The sequence below is a fragment of the Scheffersomyces xylosifermentans genome (assembly GCF_036884685.1).
Source record: "Scheffersomyces xylosifermentans strain CBS 12540 chromosome Unknown RJT20scaffold_2, whole genome shotgun sequence".
NCBI classification, from domain to species: Eukaryota; Fungi; Ascomycota; class Pichiomycetes; order Serinales; family Debaryomycetaceae; genus Scheffersomyces; species Scheffersomyces xylosifermentans.
The window spans coordinates 404,248-423,591 of record NW_027042940.1 but is presented as its reverse complement, the minus strand read 5'-3'; the positions used below and the strand labels follow the sequence as shown (position 1 = coordinate 423,591).

At 39.0% G+C, this 19,344-nt stretch overlaps 7 protein-coding genes across 7 annotated transcripts; 3 read left to right on the top strand and 4 right to left on the bottom strand. All coding sequences in view use genetic code 12, as the record gives it.

Annotated features, from left to right (window-relative positions):
- Window positions 1-1,206: 1,206 nt before the first annotated feature.
- Window positions 1,207-3,778, bottom strand: PEA2 (Pea2p). The gene has a single exon (XM_064916476.1). The coding sequence runs from the start codon at window positions 3,561-3,563 to the stop codon at window positions 1,665-1,667; it is 1,899 nt and encodes a 632-aa protein (XP_064775682.1). The 5' UTR covers window positions 3,564-3,778; the 3' UTR covers window positions 1,207-1,664.
- A 1,484-nt stretch (window positions 3,779-5,262) lies between these two features.
- APN2 (DNA-(apurinic or apyrimidinic site) lyase) lies at window positions 5,263-6,753 on the top strand (the record flags this gene model as incomplete). Its single annotated transcript, XM_064919285.1, has 1 exon — window positions 5,263-6,753. The coding sequence occupies one exon, from the start codon at window positions 5,263-5,265 to the stop codon at window positions 6,751-6,753; it is 1,491 nt and encodes a 496-aa protein (XP_064775681.1).
- Window positions 6,754-6,942: 189 nt separating this feature from the next.
- TBP1 (TATA-binding protein) lies at window positions 6,943-8,302 on the bottom strand. The gene has a single exon (XM_064919381.1). The coding sequence runs from the start codon at window positions 7,873-7,875 to the stop codon at window positions 7,132-7,134; it is 744 nt and encodes a 247-aa protein (XP_064775680.1). The 5' UTR covers window positions 7,876-8,302; the 3' UTR covers window positions 6,943-7,131.
- Window positions 8,303-8,728: 426 nt separating this feature from the next.
- On the bottom strand, window positions 8,729-9,127 carry RJT20DRAFT_133074 (uncharacterized protein; the record flags this gene model as incomplete). The annotated part of the gene is made up of 1 exon (XM_064918194.1): window positions 8,729-9,127. One exon carries the CDS (start codon window positions 9,125-9,127, stop codon window positions 8,729-8,731), a length of 399 nt encoding a protein of 132 aa, XP_064775679.1.
- Window positions 9,128-10,365: 1,238 nt separating this feature from the next.
- RJT20DRAFT_91845 (uncharacterized protein) lies at window positions 10,366-11,547 on the bottom strand (the record flags this gene model as incomplete). Its single annotated transcript, XM_064921401.1, has 1 exon — window positions 10,366-11,547. One exon carries the CDS (start codon window positions 11,545-11,547, stop codon window positions 10,366-10,368), a length of 1,182 nt encoding a protein of 393 aa, XP_064775678.1.
- Window positions 11,548-14,488: 2,941 nt separating this feature from the next.
- RJT20DRAFT_133072 (ferric reductase NAD binding domain-containing protein) lies at window positions 14,489-15,583 on the top strand (the record flags this gene model as incomplete). The annotated part of the gene is made up of 1 exon (XM_064918193.1): window positions 14,489-15,583. One exon carries the CDS (start codon window positions 14,489-14,491, stop codon window positions 15,581-15,583), a length of 1,095 nt encoding a protein of 364 aa, XP_064775677.1.
- Window positions 15,584-16,946: 1,363 nt separating this feature from the next.
- Window positions 16,947-19,292, top strand: RJT20DRAFT_114620 (uncharacterized protein; the record flags this gene model as incomplete). The annotated part of the gene is made up of 2 exons (XM_064915804.1): window positions 16,947-18,775; window positions 18,854-19,292. 2 exons carry the CDS (start codon window positions 16,947-16,949, stop codon window positions 19,107-19,109), a joined length of 2,085 nt encoding a protein of 694 aa, XP_064775676.1. The 3' UTR covers window positions 19,110-19,292.
- Window positions 19,293-19,344: the final 52 nt, after the last annotated feature.

Sequence of the window (19,344 nt, the reverse complement as noted above, 5' to 3'; positions counted from 1 at the left end):
CATGCTCACCATCAGGTACTAAAGTGTCTTCCAGTAACTCTTGTTTGACAGTTGTTAGGTGTTCTACTTCTTCGGATTCATCCTCTCGCAGCTCTTCTTGTCCGTTAACTCTTTCTCTATACATTGCCTCAGGTCTCCCTCGGACATAGCGATAGTCAGAGCTTGCAAATTTATCGAATATGTTACCATTGACATGCATGTTATGACGAATATCTGTTTGACCTTGAAAAGGCTCTCCCGCCGTCAGATAATTTGGGTCATATTCCTCTATGAAGCCAGGATTTGTTGAGAGTGTATTTCCTCCTTTGGAAAACAAATTCGGTTGATTTGGACCTGGCTGATTGTTGTATTGGTGTGGATAAGATGTTGAATATGACAGCACCGGCTCCTTTTCTGTAGTATTAAAAGACAGTACCTCCGTTCCTGACTCTGTCTGTGCTGTACTGGCTTGCTGGAAACCCCTTTGAAACAAGTGTTGGTATGAATTACTGGCCATGGGGGAGATATTACTATGATAATGAGGTACACTCAGTTGAGGAACTGGAGCATTCTCAAACAAAATCTGCTGTGGACGTGAGTTATAAGGATTATTCACTTGTGGAGATCGCACAAACCCTGCTGGCTGTGAAGGGTCATAGATATCTTGAGTATCCGTCAAACTGGGTTTGGTTGGATCATATTCATCATTTTCTGGTATTACGAATGAAGGAACATTGGTGGTGATCTCATCTTCGTCGCGAGGGTTAAAACCTTGATACGTCGGATCCTGATTTTTCAGGTATGAACTATTCGATTTGTCGTTTGGTATAGCATAGTGTGGGTCATAGTGCAGCATACGAAATGGTGACTCCTATCAAGTAATGTGTAGTAGTGGACTATAACAGTGAGAGAGAATCCACCAGAACTATCTCATAAAAATGCAAAATTCCAATATATTTCACAATTTAAAATTAACTGAGTATGATGCTACAAGTTCTTAGACCGAAATTCTCTGTTTATATTTACAATTATAATATCCCAAGATGATAAGAACTACCTCTAAAGTGAAAGAATACCCATCTTCAAACTGAATAAAACCAGCTTTTAAGTAATTTTCAGGCAAGACGCGAATATGAAAATGGTAGCGCCTCATATACATGAATGGCTGCAATATTGGGAATGAATGGAGATAACGAGTCTTGGAGATGAGTTGGAAAATAGATTTTGGAGGGCATTGGAGGGTGTTGGAGGGTGTTGGAGGGTATTGGAGGATACAGAAGGATATTCCTCGGCTGTGCAAAAGCGTACACAAGATAACTCGGATTTTAAGTTGTTTGTCAGCTCAAGAGTCTTTTATATATGCCTCTTATGAGTTTGCATTCTCTACTGTCCCACTCGCTTACCGCTTACCATGTTTTACCAATCTTATAAACCATATATTACCATCGCCCTCTGAAGGATTCGGAGCAAAAACACAGCTTCTACATTAATGTCCAAATGATGGCTCTATAATATTAAAAATACAACAATAGAACAAAACTGAATTTATGATCAAATGTGCTAACCTTGCGGTTTTGGTTCATCCTTGGAACTAGCTTACTATTATTTCCTAATTTTACCAGGACATCACCTCTTTTATGCTATGATGTACATCAGTACACTTTTCATGTGTTCCTCTAGACTCTCTAGTCACTATTTTTCAAACTCTGCACTTCCATCTGCAATTGTCTTCTCTTGAGCCTTTCCTCACTTAGCTCCACCTCATATTGGTCTTGAATGTTATTCACTATCTTCTTGAACTCCTTTCTCAAAATGGCATTGCTCATTCCAGAATAACTAGCAGAAACTGGTCTCAGTATATCTTCATCCTCACTTAATGTATCATGAGGAACTTGTAGCAGCTCCCCTGTAATAGGAGAAACTTGCGTTTGGAGATGCGAAGTATCATGAGACATCTTTGGAGATGCAAGTGAGTAAGAAGAACCATTACCTGTTCTCATTCCTAAACGATCCACTCTCAATTCGTTCAATTCGCGACGAAGTTTCGCGATTTCCTTGTCTTTGTTCATGATAATTTCGCTGTTATTACTGTCGGAACTAGAGCTCTGCAGAGCTCTTGAATGATTCTTATTCTTGTGCTGCTCCTTCTCCAACGCATTTATCTTCTTTCTGTAGTCCTGGATCAATTTCAGGGAACTCTCACGGGAAAGTTCGTACTCCTTCGATAAGTACTGGTAGGAGAAACGAAGATCGTTGAGTGCGGTCTTGTACTCCAGTATCATCTTTTCGTTCACCGTCTTAGAAGGAGAAAACGAGGAGTTAGAGAAGAAGGAAGTATCATTGAGGAGAGAATAATCAGCCTTCTTGCTAGGAGTATTATTTGTAGATGAAGTTGAGGTTGAAAAGCGCCCATTTTTAACAAGGTTGTTGTTGTTGTTGATGGTGGTGGAGCCATTTTCAGCTTGAGTTGGAAACTCTGTCTCAGAGGCAAGTACCAGGATGTTATTTTCACTAATTGGTTGACTTTGAAGGAGAATTTCGTCAATACATTTCTGAGCCCATTTGGTTCTGTTGTCCAAAGAGTCTTGGGCCGTAGGTGGTGACGGCAATGTAACATTTCTCTGTGCTGCTATGGAAACAATATGAGAGAGCATTGAATCAAATGACTTCAACAATGAATCATTATCATTAACATTGGCTCTTCCTGGAGATGTTAATGGCGACGATGCACCTGTGATGTTGTTGTTCGACTGGCGATTGCTGCGAAGATGCTCTTCAAAGGCATTCCCACTAGTAGACAACTTAACGTCTTCAACATATCCCAAAACAAGACAGGCGAGATTGTGATTATTGAGTTTGGTAGTGAGAGTCTCTAAATGCGTGTTGATGTTGATGAGTTGGTCTTGAAGTGATCCAGTCAGTTTGAGGATCTTAATAATAAGTTTGGCATCAACTGGGTTGGAAGAAGTACTATTAATATCGGAATTTTCTCCACTGTTGTGAAGGTCTTCCATGACAATATCAGCTATGAACTGTTGAGCAAGAGTGATCTTGGAGAGCAAGTAGCGTTGCTTCTCCTTGCTTTCACTTATAGCGTTCTTCAACAGTTTCAAGCTGGAAAGCGAGAGGATTGCGTCCTTGTTGATTTTGCTTGTGTCAAATATCGAATTTTCTATCAACACCTTCAAGTTGAGGTAGTTGTGTGTGTTAGCATTCTTGTCTATGAAGCTCTCCATTTCAAAGGTTTCATCTTCTACCGAGGAGGGTGCGGTACTGAGACTCAAGGACAGATACAGTGAGTCGTTTCGTATCGATACATTACCATCGTTGATGCTAGATTGAAGGTGGGAATTGAACAGGTCCTGGAGAACAGGATTGTTCAAGAAGTTCAAGTCTTGGGTGCTTGGCGGTCTACCCTTACTATTGGACTCGCTATTGAGTTCCATGAGTTTCAGGCGGAATTGTTCTTGGAGTTGGAACTTCAAGAGGTCGCTGGTGGTGTTGGACAAGTTGTAGTTCGAGGCCGAGTCGTTGTGGGTGTTTCTGAACGGAGAGCTTTTCTTAAAGGCGTCTGGGTCGATCATGGCTGGTTAACGAGACGTTAGACGAGAACAGAAAAGAATCAACAGGACAGACTAGAGGATGAGATTATTGAGTTTTCTGGCTAGTGAGATCCAAAGCACGATTCGTGTGTATTATTAATAATCCCAACTACTTTTCGATTAGCCGCTTATAATACTGACTTGCTTCCACTAAACAATAAATAAATAAACTCCAAATTGTTTACTTGCATCTCTTTCTCCCTAATGATCTCACAGTCATTGAAGATCCTTAAAGCGTCTCACCCGAAAAAATGCGAAACGCTCACTAGAGGCTGGGGGAGTGCACAGGCGGGAGCGTGTGAGAGTAGGAAAGGCTTAATGGAGTAATGGAGAGACGCGTTTTGTAGGAGATGAAACGGGGGAGTTCCAGAAGCAGCGAGTTTGAGAGGTGGTGGGGCGAGAACCAGCATAGAGATGCATCATACAGAAAAACACACAGAAATACGGAGGATTGTTGTGGACAGTTGTGGATAGTTGTGGGCAAGTGGGTAGTGGTAAGGTAGTTTGTACCGGGGGAAATTGGTTGGCAGATTGGGATTGGATAAAAAATCGGACTAAAATGGAAATCGGGGTGTCCCTTGACAGGAGAGAAGAGAGAGAGAGAGAGAGAGAGAGAGAGAGAGTAGGCCAGGAAAACAACAAAAAGGACAAGACAAGAAAGCCAGATACAGAAAATTGCAAATTAGTTCTTTGTATTAGCTTTTATTGGGCTCATGCTTATGCTTATGCTTATGCTTATGTTTGTGCTTATACTTGTACTTCTACTGAGGCCGTAATAGCGTGGTCTGATGAGAAATCACTGTAAACTTTCTCCTGCTCGTGTACTTTTCATATCTAGACGTTCACCATACACCTCTTCAGTTTGTAGTGAGAATTTTGGAGTGCAAAAAGCCAAGTCGCTTCCTGACAGCATATTTTCTGTCAACAGAACAAAAGCAGCGGAATCGATGCTTGGTAACCTTTCTTGAGTGCTGACGCTCCTGACCAAGAGTCTACATATGAGCCACCTTGCAATGGTCTACGCTTGTCGCTCATTGGCCCCTACACAAACCTACAGGGTTTCTGTAGCTACCGCGAAATAGTAATATAAAAAATCCATTGCAGCATTATTAAATAACCCTTAAGGAAGCTTTCTTGTGATTTTTTTTTAGTCATTGTGCTTGGGCGTGGGTCGTAACTCTAATAAAAAACAAAGGGTTCTCAATTACCCATTTTACGTAGACCCTGTTCATATTACAGCTATTCACTCATACAGAGGTATTTCCTCTACAACATTGTCCAAAAACCTGGAGCGGGGCTTTCTCCCCAAGACAAACTTAGGCTTTCGCTTTCGCTTCTGAGGCATATGTTCTATTCGCGAGAATCCACAGTTTCAAACCTATGCATTTGGTTGCATCTATGTTTACATCTGCATCCATCCCCTTGGAGGCAAACTGGCGCGTCTTCTTATTGATCCGTAGTCTCTACAGGAGATCGCCGGAAGATGTTGACGTATATAGCAATACATTCAATGTATATAGCTATACACTCCATTGCACGTGACTTTAAACATCCATGCCTCGATTTTGACATATTTTGAACTAACTTTTCAGTCATGTGATTCAAATATCAGTATCAAGAATATTTGGATCTGTTCAACTGTAGAAGAAATTCTTCTCCTGAATACTCTAATGGTTAAAATATGTCTAAGGTGGATGTCTCTAAGCTCAAAGAACAAGACCCACTTAACAAGATAGCCCCTAAGAAATATGGGGATTCTACTATACGGTATGTGACGTTCAACGTCAATGGAGTAAAGACACTTTTCAATTACCATCCATGGAATAAATTCAACCAGGACTATAACTTGCTCTTCAATACATTGCAAGCTGATATAATAACTCTCCAAGAGTTGAAATTGACTGCATCCACCTTATCAAGCATCAAGAACATCGGACATTTACCAAATTTCAAATCGTTCATATCTGTTCCAAAGGTTAAACGAGGTTACAGCGGCGTAGGGTTGTTTGTACGAATCCCAGATGAAAATGCTTCTCCAAAGGTACGACGCAACTTACAAGTCATTAAGGCCGAGGAAGGTCTAACTGGATATTTGCCTTCCGCAAAATCTGCTACTCTTTCTTATAGAGATTTACCTCTGGATATGAGTATTGGAGGCTATGATACTGATATTGATGAAACGACTGGTTTGGAGTTGGATAGCGAGGGGCGATGTGTTGTTATAGAATTGGCATGCAATTTGGTCGTGTTTGCATTATATTGTCCAGCTAATTCTATGGGTACCGAAGAGGGCGAGCAATTCAGAATTAAGTTTCTCAGATCGCTTTTTAAACGGTGCTACAACTTGAAATTTAAATTGGGGAAGGAGGTACTAGTTATGGGCGATATCAATGTCTGCTTGGACTTAATTGATAGTGCAGAAGGCATGAGTGATCGTCAAAAACAGAATTTGATTCAACCCACGTCAGATGGATTAAGTTTTGAAACGGTTAATTATGAAGAGTGTAACAACTTCAAGAAATCGACCGCTGGCCGTTCGATATTGAACCAGTATACTATTCCTGGAATGCAGCATAGCCTTTTGGTCAATCATAACTTAAACTCAATAGGAAATGAGCCATTCTTATTTGATACAACTAGATACGTGCAGGGTCGCCGGATGAACATGTATACTGTTTGGAACACGATGACGAGCGCTCGTGCGGTTAACTATGGCTCCCGCATTGACTTGATCTTAATTAGCTGTCCTTCGATGGTCCAAAGTATATCCAATTCTGATATATGGCCATTCATTCTTGGCTCGGACCATTGTCCGGTTTTCACTGATTTCGATGTTGAAGAGGTCGAAGAACTCATTGGCGAAACAAGTACAAAGAGCACCTCAACTCCTGTACCTGCAAAACTTGACTTCGAAGCAAAATACTACTACAAGCTTTCTCAAGCTGTCGATATTTCTGCTCTATTTTCGAGAAAAAGGTCCCCTACGGAAAATTCTGAATCTTCCAGTTCCAGCCAGAGTTGCATAAAGACAGATATAGATGCTAAGCGCTCAAAGGTTGAAACTGTGCCTTCTAAGCCAAAATTAAAATATGTAAGCAGGAAACTTCCAAATAAAGCTGATGGTCAAAGAGGAATCAATTCCTTCTTTGGTCTGAATGCCTCGGAAAATTGATGATGAGAAAAGAAGATACTCAAGACGATACATACTAGAAATAATCTGTGACAACAATAATCATTACAATTGGAATTATTATTTTAGATTATTATATTAATTCTATAAAGAATGTATAATTATAGAAAACTTGACTAGGGTGCTAGCCATCTTCTATGGACGCTGAATTTTCGATTTTGCCTTATACTGCGACCAAACAAAGAAGGAACGCAAAAACAAGGCCACAGAAACAGGCAAGAATCGAAATATTTCTGCAATATGCAAGGCAAAGAGAGAACTTAGAAATAAACCCAGTGTAAATATGATACAAACCCTTCTTTGGTTGTGGAACTAAAATAATGTACAAAACTTGGAATTTGTTACTTCATGTTTCTCCAATCAAGACTTACGGAATTCACTCAACACAGGGTAGATTGACTCGAACGCAGCATAGATCTCTTCTCTTTGTTTGGCACCAGTTAAGACAATCTTACCTGATACGAATATCAATAAGACGATCTTAGGTTTAACCATTCTATAAATCAAACCAGGGAACAATTCAGGTTCATATGAAGAGAAAGTTCCGTGCGAGAAAGCTAAACCTTCCAATCTTATTGGGAACTTGACATCACAAGATCCCACGATATTCTGAATCTTGAAATCGGTAAACTTTGCATTGAAGCCCAACTTCTGAATAATTCTTGCATATTTTCTGGAAGCAAGCTTAGAGTCATCCTCCGACTTGGCACCAGTGACGACCATTTTACCAGAAGCAAAGATCAACGCAGTTGTCTTAGGTTCACGAATTCTCATAATAACAGCGGCAAAACGCTTAGGATTGTACTCAGCGTTACGGGCATGCAAAGCGATGGTTTTCAAGTCCAAACGACAGTCCAAGTTAACGGTTGCAACTATATTCTGCAAAGTAGGAACAATTCCTGACGTAGCTCCGTCATCCTCGTCTTGTTTGGGCTCGACAATCTCGGCTGTTTCTTCCTTTTTCACGATATCCTGTTGAGGAATCTGCTGCTGGCCTAATTCGCCCTTGTTCTCGCCGTCAAAACCTTGTGGAAAGATTAACGAATTTTTGGCAGTGAACGCCTTAGCCTGGGCTGGGTCAGTGGGCAACTTTAAGGAGTCCATGGTTTACTTTATATGTGTATAATATGAATTTATATGAGGAGCTGAGATAGACAAGTCAATGTATCCCAGAAACACTTTTTTTGAATTTTAAGCGCCAAACCTATGTAAAGAATGTGGTTAATTGTATTTTATTTATCTTATTTCCTTTATTATAGTTGATGACTATATAAGATGGTAATATCTATGGATGGCAAAATAGAACAAAATCTTCCTAAATGCTTCCCCACAAAACAAATAGATAGAAATTGAATGAGACAGAACTGTATACAGGAGATATAAAAACGGTACCGCGAACAAAAAAATAGGAATTGGGAATTGGCCGTCTATTTATACTAACGGCATGATATCCGGGTAACCTATCGGTTGACAATTGCTTTAAAAAGAAATGCGATGGCAAGCGCAAAAAATTTCACCATCTAAGTATACATTAGTTAGTAGATATGCTATATGAGTAGTATTAGATTGAAATGACGTAGAGATGTACTTTGTAGTTGTCTTGAGTACTGTAAAATGCAAGAATGCCGTTCAGACCAGTTTTCTTTGGTCAAAACGGACATTAAAAGATATTTGACCATCTTTCCTCTCTTATTAAGAGTGAGAAGTCATCGCAACCCAAGTTATGTCAAAAGGTAGACATGTAGATTTTAACGATGAACGTGTAGATTTTAAGAGCTAGTTCAATCGTGTCTGATGTGGAATAAATGCAGATATTAGAAACTGAATTGTAATGCTCTGAAACAGGTTGAACAAAATGTGAATAAACGTGTCACATCCATGTAACAAGCTGTTGCAACAACAAAACTAGCTTCTGAAGTGTCTTGTGAGTGCTTGAAGCACCCACTTGGTCAAAAGCTTAACGCTCCTTCAATAACTTGTTTCTCTTCTCCTTCTTTCTCATTCTTTCGACCTTCTTTGCATGCATCTTTTGTGCCATTTTCTCGTAACGCTCCTTCTCTTCCTTGATTTCTCTTCTTCTCTTCAGTTCAGCAATCCTTTCCTGTCTAACAGACTCCTTCTCCTCCTTTAATTCCTTTAATCTGGCTTTGAACTGTTCTTCTTGTAACCTTTTGGCTTCTCTGTCCTTGAGCTTTTTGCCCTTGGCAACACCTAATGTCTTCACACGGAAGGCATCTTTCTTGATTTTCCAGTCTTTTCCGTTAACTCTGGCTCCCTCTCCTTTTTCTTTTGGGGCGAGAGGATCTATGTACCTCTTAGGGATATCTTTATATTCTAAGTTAGCTGACGAACTCATCCTACTATCTTTATCTCCTTATCTATAAAGAGAGTATTAATGCTGTAGACGAAAATTTTTTTGAAGAGGTGCGGTTTCAAACCAGGAGAAAAAACCTCACGAATCCGAATTTGCAATCTCTGTATCTGAGTCCTGTGGAATGTTAGACTATATGGGGTAAGTCAGTTGGCGTAGTCTTTTATGTCAGAATGAGATGAAATAATCAGATTATCATAGACTAGGAAGCGATGACGTACTGTCTATTAAACATATTTTTTTTAACATTTAAATGATTTGAATTGACGAAGTTGGATGTGCTAACTATTAGGAATAACGTGCTTGTAATATACAAGATATCTCTTCAGGCTCACTGTTGATAAGGGTTCCATAATATGGAAGACGTGTAGCACCTGTAGTTAACACCTGCAATTAACACCTATAACATTTGGAGAATGAGCTTCTTTTCTTCTTATTGTATTATTTGAGAAAGAGAGGTTATTTCAAGGTATTGTATCAAACTGAAACCAACGGAGTGTACTATCTGTATTAGTTTTTGAAACTGCCAAGATATAGTGTTGGCACCACTTCGAAAAGCTGCATTTGGCACAATTGATCTTACTAGTTTATGAATTAACAACCGTCTCTGGAATATTGCATTGTTTTCTGAAAACTCAGATATGAGTGACAAATGAGTGACAAATGAGCAAATTAGTGACTTCAAATGTATAAGATTAAAATGTTGGTGTTTCACAAGTGCATAGTTTCAAATTGATAACAAATGTGATTAGGAATGTGATTAGGAAAAAGTGGCTATAAGGGGTACTTTCTTCATAGCATTAGTTAGGTGACATCTGACATAGTTAGTAGTGCAAGGCAAACAGGCCAAGTAGCAAATAATGAAATAGGAATTGGGTAGTTCGCAGTCTATTTATACATATTGCGTGATCCATAACTATAGCGAATAAGAATAAAGACGCTCCACTATGTCTCACAACAGGATTGGAATTGAATTGCACTATTAGGTAGACTTAGGTAGCGTTAGCGGTAAAATGAATATTGACAGGACTACGATAGTGGCTCCATTGTTTCATTTGGGATTGTTCTAGACTTCAATTCTGGTGGCATAAGGCACTCAGTTTGACCTAATGAAAACACAATGGGGTTTGGTTTATCAACAATCATGCATAGATAGATATATTTACTCTCTCTATTCACTCATAACTAATACTTTTATTAAAAACGTGAAGCTATCGTCATAATCAGGCATCGTGTACTGTTTCTTGTTTGTCTATCAACAAAATGGCTTTTCTAATCCATTTTCTTGACCTGGTATATTTGGAAAATCCGTCTTTATGTGATGGATTGGACCACTTATTATCGTAGTAAACCCAACCCTCTTTCGATTTCCCATCATTGAAATCTACATCAACTTTCCAATCGGTGTCCAACCAGTCCCACAGGTACTTGTATATATCGTTCTCAAATATTGGGAATGGATAGTCATCCTTCGTTGTTTCTACAGAAGGAGCTGGTAACAAGGATTTCTCGTGGCAAAAACTTGGTCTTTCATTGGGCATTAAGAGCTTGGACCAGCCTAACCCTATCCATCTTCTTTCGTTCTCAAGTAATTCAAACAAAACTATTTGGCTAACTTGCGTTGGTGACACCAACGATTTCTTCACGATCTTGAAATCTGACAATAATGGTACATTGTTCAATTCCTCCATATCGCTTCCGCTAGGAGTTTGTACTCTTGAGATTGTTTGGTAATCAGCTGCATTGTATCTTCTGTCTATCTTTATGTCTAACCCCGTCAAGTATACCGCAGCAATTCTAATATACACTGATCTCCATAATAGGCGTCTAATGGAGAAAGACCATGGAGAATGGTAAGTGAGACAAAACAAGCCAAAGAACCACACAAACTTCTGTGGAGGTATAATTGTTCTTACTATGAGTAGATGAATAGGTGTAAGTAAAGCTGTCATGATGAAAAACTTGACAAAATTGCGGAACTTGAAAGGTACGTGCTTCATGGGGCAGAGTAGCATTTCACTACGGATAGTGATATTATGTAAAGTATTGAGCACTTCATCGATGGTAGGTTTTTCTTCAAATTTCGAATCGTGGATGATCGAGCTTACGGACCACACGACACTTGAAAAGAAAATTGACATGAGAATAGGCAATATTATATAACTAATAGAATTCCAATACATCACCACCCATGAGTAGAGTACTAGCAACAAAAAGTTCTGGTAAGGATCATCATTGGTCCATGTAACTACTTCCAAAACGCTATCTATCAAAAGCAAGTATGGGAAGATCTGTGACAATGCGGAAGCTAAAATTGGGGAATCAATTAAAAGCTGATTGTTAGGCGACTTGGCAAGAAGCTTTACATCGGATGGCTCGAAAGATGCAACAAGATGATCGGGCATGATTAAGATCTAGTCTTTTCGGTATTTCGACAATAATTGATAGTGTCTAGGCGTAATAAGAATGCTTTAGCTTCCATTGGAACCATAAAGCCATCAACTATTCGACAAGTCCAAATTTATTCACATGTATAAATAGTTTATAACAGTGGGGTAGTCACGTGAATTTATCCGAGCCACTGAGGGGATATGGTAGCTCCAAAAACTGGGATTGCTGTTCTTTGGTAGCGCTGTTACAATGGGAGACAGTTGGTAGCATGGAAGATATATGGTAGCATGGAAGACATATGGTAGCATGGCAGACAGTTGGCAGCATGGAATCCCAAGGTTCTGGTTAATTGTGCTGAGAAGGGTATTATCTTTTTGGATTGTAACTCCACCTATTCTAAGATCTAACATTGCTGCTGAATTATATGTCAAGCCAAGATTTTGCAAAACAGAACTAGAAGGAAATATGTCAAGCTAGATCTTTACTTAAAGGTTAACTTGGCCCTTCTCTCCATTTTTTTAGAACAGATAAGGAAATTGGGGTTGCTGAATGTTACATATCCTACAATTATCTTTAAGGAAATAATATGGTGGGAGCCATGACAGGGTCATATTTTGATCAGTATTGCTGGAAGAACAAGGCTTTGACTGCAAAGACAAAACGAAGGTGTACGGACAAGTTTACGGCGGATAATATTTTTAAGGCTATCTTTCCGATAATTCTATATAGAATAGTTTGTTTTAGAACCTACAAGCTTGTTCTAAAAGTCTGACTCAGTGTATTACAAAGAATAAATCCTTCAAAAATGGGGAGTTCCGGAACTATGCATATTCCTTTCACATTTACGGATGCATGGAGGAACCATCTCCCAGGGCTGAGGAATTGAGACAAAGCCAAGAAGAAGTAACTGTTACTTTCGAGATTGCCTTTTCATGGGATGGTTTATCGTGGTATCTCATATGTACCGATACTCTACTTGACGGGCACTGTAGATCATATACTCTTGGAGGGAGTTGTTATTGTATTGGGAGATGAAGTGGAAAATAAAGGTCGCACTACAAAAGCTAATCTTGGAAATAAGGGTGCGAGGCTGTGTAAAATTTATTGAGGGTATTTGGACTTTATGAAGAAGCATTCGTATCTTTGTGTAAATTGTAGCTGCAAGACTATTGAAGGGGACTGGACTTTTGTGTCGATCGGAGGAATGACACAGTCCTTTCATATCCCAAAAAAGTTTAATCTGATACCAGCCTGCGTCGTATTGGGAGAATCGATTTCATTTCACATATCTAAAGCCACCCGTCGCAGCACGTTAGTTATGCCTTACTAATGCTGTTAATGGTGGAGAATGTAAAGCCTTACGTTCAAAGGGATCGATATGAAGCCTCTCCAAGGAAGATATGACATCATTATTGTTGTAGAATCTACATGGCTTTGAAGGCTCAAGTGGCTTCTTGATTACAATCTTGCGTCTTTATAACTTCGAAGTACCAAAAATCACCATTGTATGGTACATATCCTATAGTCAACCAATTCTTCAATGGCAGCAACATCGTTGATATAGTACTAAACTAGCGTAGGACAATTTCTTATTTAGGTTGCGTATAGTAGATATGTCAAAAAAATAAAAATAAGAAAAAATAAAATAAAATAAAAAAAATGGATGCAAAAACTGCGAGTAACTTAAAGCCTGTGAGTTTTCATACTCAGCTTCAACTTTTCATTATCATTTGCTTTTCTAACTAAGCTCTACGGCTATGCTTCATCAGCGAAATTCAATTCCACTTTCGACTTCCTCTAAGTATATATATGATGCCCTCTTCCCTGTAAATCAATGAGATAGATACCAGAATCAAGCGACTCTTTCATACTACAATACATAAGCTTATTATGCTATTGAAAACCTTCCTGTCGATATTACTCCTTTTACTCAATGCTGCAAATACCAATGCTTTAGAGGTGCTCCATACAAGAGATTCACCTCATATAGCTTGTGCTTTTATACTTAGTAGTGTGGTACAATTTACAAAGAGCAGTTTTGATGGAATTCAAAACTTCTGTGACGTTAACAACCAGGCTGCCTTGGGTTCAATGGCTCATTGCTTGGTGGACTCATTTACTGATTCATCAGAGGAGTTTGTTTTTGCTTTTTTGGAAAGTTGTCACGCTTTCAATTTGACTGAGAATCAATTTGTTAAATCTTATTTGAATGCTACAGATTTCTTGGTAGATGCTATGTCAATTACTAACGTCGGTCTGCCTTTCTTTCTCCCAGTAGAGCTCCCCAAGAAAATTGTTCTTGAGGCAAATAATGTGGTGAACAAAGCAAGCTTGTCTTCAAATAACAGTATTTGGTTTGGGATTATCTTGGTTTCTTACTGGCTTGTGGTAATGTTAATTGGGGCTATACATCATTGGTTGTATTTCCTCTTTCCAAATTTAATAAAGAGTTTACATGGGCCCTTGTCGAATACATTAAGAAGATGCATCATATTGCCCCCCACTTTTCTGAATCATCATGCAGAGAAGTTAGTTTGGTTTAATGTTTTTCAGGGAATGGTTCCTCTTCGTTTTGAATCATTAATCATTTTGGGATGGACTGCATTAGTCTCGCTATTCACAGCAATTACTATAGCAGCACCAATTGGAGGAAGTGTAATTGAAGCTGTAGGTTATCGTTCAGGTATAATGCTGATCTTCTGTATTCCCCTTTTGTTGCTATTTTCCGGAAGAAATAATATCATGCAATGGGTAACTGGATGGACATTCTCAAGGTTCTTACTCTTCCATCGTTGGATCTCAAGGGTAGTGTTTTCAATGATCCTTGTTCATGCTACCACGAAGTCTATCGTTGCCCTAACTGCCATTCGTGGATTATCATTTTATAAATGGGGGGTTGTTGGAGTTGTTTCTTCCAGCTTATTGATCTTCCATTCAGCTCAGATATTCAGACACATGAACTACGAAGTATTCATCTTGATGCATATTATCTTATCTGTGATCTTTCTTGTTGCGACATGGAAACATACTTCAAGTTCTGATTTGGGTAGCCCCGGTTTTTTGTATTGTTGTTTTGCAGTTTGGGGCTTTGATAGACTTATACGGCTTATACGACTTGCCACTTTTGGAGTACAGAAAGCAACTGTTGAATTGAGAGCTGACGAAACACTTCGGGTAACAATAAATCGTCCAAGTTATTGGATACCTCATCCGGGTGCTCACGCATTCATCCACTTTCTTAAGCCAACTTACTTCTGGCAGTCTCATCCATTTACGCTTGTAGATTCGATACTTGAACCAAACACCATCACATTCTATATGAAAGTGAAAGGTGGAATCACTCACGGACTTTACAAACACTTGAATGAATGTCAAGGGAAGCAAGATAAGTTCAATGTTTTGGTTGAGGGTCCTTATTCCCAAAGATTACCATTGCGCAAATTTGATAAAATAGTATTCTTAGCAGGTGGAACAGGAATACCTGGATTGTATTATGAATCATTTGACTTATCGAGAGCAGCTAAATCCGAGAACAAGACTATAAAGCTCTATTGGGTAATCCGCCATTTCAAGTCAATAGATTGGTTTTATGAAGAACTTTTAAAGTTAAAAGAAACAGGGATAAAAGTGATTATTTACATAACAAATCCTCAGGAAGACATGGAGAGTGCCTCTGCTAGTATGACTGGTAGAGAGTTCAAAGAAATGAACAATTCAAGCCTGGATAATGAAAAAAATCCCTTCCAAGACGTTAATTTGGAGGAGCACAAGGAAACGTCTAATAATTTCAAGCCACCATCAATCCAATCAAACAACTACATGTTCTTTACGACTATCATAAACAACTTGAATTTTGTAGAATTCAGGTATGGAAGGCCCGATATATCAGAAATCGTTCAGCGGGAAACTGTAGAGTCTCTGAAATCCATCGCCTTTGCTACATGCGCTCATCCTAGCATTGTTGATCACGCAAGGGTCGCAGTAGCAGAAGAGCTTAAAAGGGATTTCACAAAGAGAATTGAACTTTTTGAGGAGATCCAGGGTTGGTAATTGGGCTATGAGTAAATTTTCAAAGTGTAGCTATAAATTTAATTAACTTCTAAATATTAATTAGTTTACTATAATGAACCGTAATTGCAAACTATCATCTATTTTACAAAGCCGCGTCTCCAGAGGGCTTTGGTAGCAAGCTGTCAATGAACTTCGTTACGGTTGCCTTGAACTAGCTTCAATTGCATAACAGCTCGTATGAAAGGAAATTGTCATTCTTTTAGTGAAATCTTCCCCTCTTTGTCTCAATCTTGCTACAATCCTTGATTCGTTCTTTCACTCTGGTAGATGTCCGGATCAATGATCACAATCTTGACACGTGTATATATTACACATCCTTTTACATTCTTTTAGAAAATAGCATCTTAGATATAAGCGTGGGAGCTTTACGTAATTAAATTTAAGGTTGGTGTTTTATCTGCAAAGAAATGCTAATGTATTCCTTTGTCTGCAAAAAAGAATCTACGGCAGTTTTCAAATTGAGGACTGCGGCATGTTGCAGCTTAATTGTCCCTGAAACAGAAGCGGCGATCCCTTGTCTCAACATGTGAAAAAAGCGGGCTGTTTCATATCCGCTGTCTACAAAGTGTCTTAATAAAGTATGTCGTCATACATATCTGGGACATTAGACAGGCCGTGTTTCTCTGCCATGGTTACCTACTACTCAAGCCTAATCTGTGTTAAGCTGCTGCGGCCCCTTGCCTCTCTAATTCAGATAGATCTTAAGTACAGTAAAGTACGAAACGGGCTATCGTAATTTTACTAATGCTGAATAATGCTTTGAAATTAGGAGAATTTGATTTGGTTTCAGCATCCAATTCTTTACAATAGTTACGTACGGTCTCTAATGTGAAAAGTTAATCTGAGATTGCTCTCAACTTAGTTGATTTTTCTTGGTGGTGGCTATACTCTCTAACTTTCTCAGCATTCCATATGTGACTTGGCAGCCGCATAATGCTTTTACCGGGGTTCATGCCAGCAATAGTATTGTATTTTCTGACATTCTTTTCATTTTGCAATTTTCGCTACGGTAGGAGTTAAATTCTAGGCCCCCTTATCTTAAATGCAAAGTCGCACTGTTTCAGTTGAAGGATGCAAAATGATGAAAACGTTAATTCCTATTCATGTAAATCGGCACATCCTGACGTGCAGCACATGTGTTGGAACAAACTTTAGCTTATATGTACCGTCTCTCTTAAAACACAAGCAAGCTTACGTTGTCTCTAGATCCCACTAGACAGTCACATTATAGTTAATTGATCTCTCAATATAAATTATACGTAGTCCCCTCCATAAAGTTGCAATTATGTGCCAAAAAGTCCTTTAAAGATCACTCTGATCAAGGGATAATAGTAAAATTAGTATGTCACTTCAGCGGTTATTATCATTGATATTTGTCCTCCTTCTTCAATCTGTCGCAATTGAGGCAAAAAGTGGTGCGGCAGTTACACATAGAAGCGAAGCTGCTTATGAAGCATGTGGAATGATACTTCAAAGTACAGTTTTGTTGTCCACACCTGATGAGGAAGGAAATCAGAATTTTTGTGATGTATTAAATCAACAAGCATTGGGATCAATGGCACATTGTTTGGTAGATAACTTTAACAATTCAATGAAATATGTGGAGCCATTTTTGAAAAGTTGTTCGTCGTATACATTAACTCCAGACCAATTCCAACAATCGTATTATAATGCAACGGACTATTTGGTGGATAGTAATTCAATACAAGAGATTGGTGAGCCATTTTATCGGCCCTTGAGATTGCCTTATGAACAGGTGCAGCAAATGTTTGAAGCTGTGTATAGATCCAACCTCAACTCAAACTATGGGCTTTGGCTTGGAACAACTTTGGTTGCATATTGGTTTGTAATAATGTTTGTTGCTGCAGTTAATCATTGGTCGTATTTCCTTTTTCCAAATTTGATAAAGAGTCTTCACGGACCAGTTTCAAACACTTTTCGAAAGTACATGATTTTGGCTCCTACGGCATTTCAGAAGCATGCTCAAAGGCAGACTCGATTCAAAGTCATTCAATGGATTACACCTCTTCGGTTCGAATCCTTGATTATTATGGGATGGTTTATTCTCGCTGTCGTTTTCTGTGCAGCTTGTATCAACAGACCAATCCAAGGCTTTGTTGCTTTAGCAGTTGGCTCACGGTCTGGTGAATTGATGGCTTTTTCGCTTCCAGTGTTAGTCCTATTTGCGGGTAGAAATAACTTCATGCAATGGATTACAGGATGGCCATATTCTAGATTTTTGATTTTTCATCGTTGGATTGCCAGGACAATATTTTGTTTGGCCATAGTTCACGCCGTTACCAAGTCTATTACTCTCGCTGATTTCAATTCATATGAATTCTACATGTCTGAGCACTTTATCAGATGGGGAGTGGTGGGAATTGTCTGCGTTGGCTTATTAGTGACTCATTCTGCTCAGATTTTCAGAAATACTAATTACGAAGTATTTGTCTTGCTTCACATTACTCTAGCGGCCATTTTCATATCAGCAGGATGGATTCATACTCTGTACGAAGACATTAATTGTGCTGAATACTTCTATGCTTGTGTCGCTATTTGGGTCTTTGACAGGCTCATAAGACTCTTCAGGTTAGTTGCTTTTGGAATACAGAAAGCAACTGTTGAATTAAGGGCGGACGAAACTCTTAGGGTTACAGTGAATCGTCCAAGTTATTGGAAGCCCCATCCTGGTGCTCACGCATTCATCCATTTTATCAAGCCTACCTACTTCTGGCAATCCCATCCCTTTACTCTTGTGGATTCCGTTATTGAGCCAAATACGATTACTTTCTATATGAAAGTGAAAGGCGGGATCACTCATGGACTTTACAAGCACTTAGTACAATGTCCTGACAAAAGAGATGTTCTTAATGTTTTGGTGGAAGGTCCTTACGCACAGAAACTACCTTTGTACAAGTTTGATAATGTTATTTTTGTGGCAGGCGGGACTGGTATTCCTGGTTTATTCTATGAAGCTTTGGATATGGCCACTCGGAAGGATACAGAATCAAAGAGGATAAAACTATATTGGATAATACGTCAATTCAAGTCAATTGATTGGTTTTATCAAGAGCTTATAAAATTAAGAGATACAAACGTTGAACCTATAATTTACGTCACTAATTCACAAGCAGGATTGGACTTTGAAATTGGGAGTTTCAATTCACAAGAGTCTAAATATGACAGCGAGTCGGAAACTGTTGTGATGGAGAATGGAAAACATCATTTCCGTCAGCTGTCGGAGAAAAGCAATGACGGAGGTGATGACTCTTCAATTTTAGTCTCCAGCTTAAAACGGAAACTCTCATTTGTGGAGTTCAGATACGGAAGACCTGATGTGTCTGAAATAATTCGAGAAGAAGTGGCGGAAACTGACATGTCTATTGCATTTGCAACTTGTGCTCATCCTTGCATTGTGGATGATGCACGGTTGGCGATCATGGATTCGCTTGGAAAGGACAGGTCCAAGAGAATCGAGTTATTTGAGGAGATGCAAGAGTGGTGAATGGCCATTGTCAATATGTGCCCATTTGCTTCGGTTGGATCATCCCATTATTATAGTTATTCTGGAATAGTCAAAAATATAAAGCATGTACGAAACTTTTTTGCAGCTAAATACTATATACAGGATCCTGTGTAAATTTCAGTCCTCCTTCTTTCTCATGTCTGGTGTCACATCCCAACCCATGCTCACTAAAAATTTTTCAGTCTTCTTCACTAGTTCTTTTCCTCCATTCATT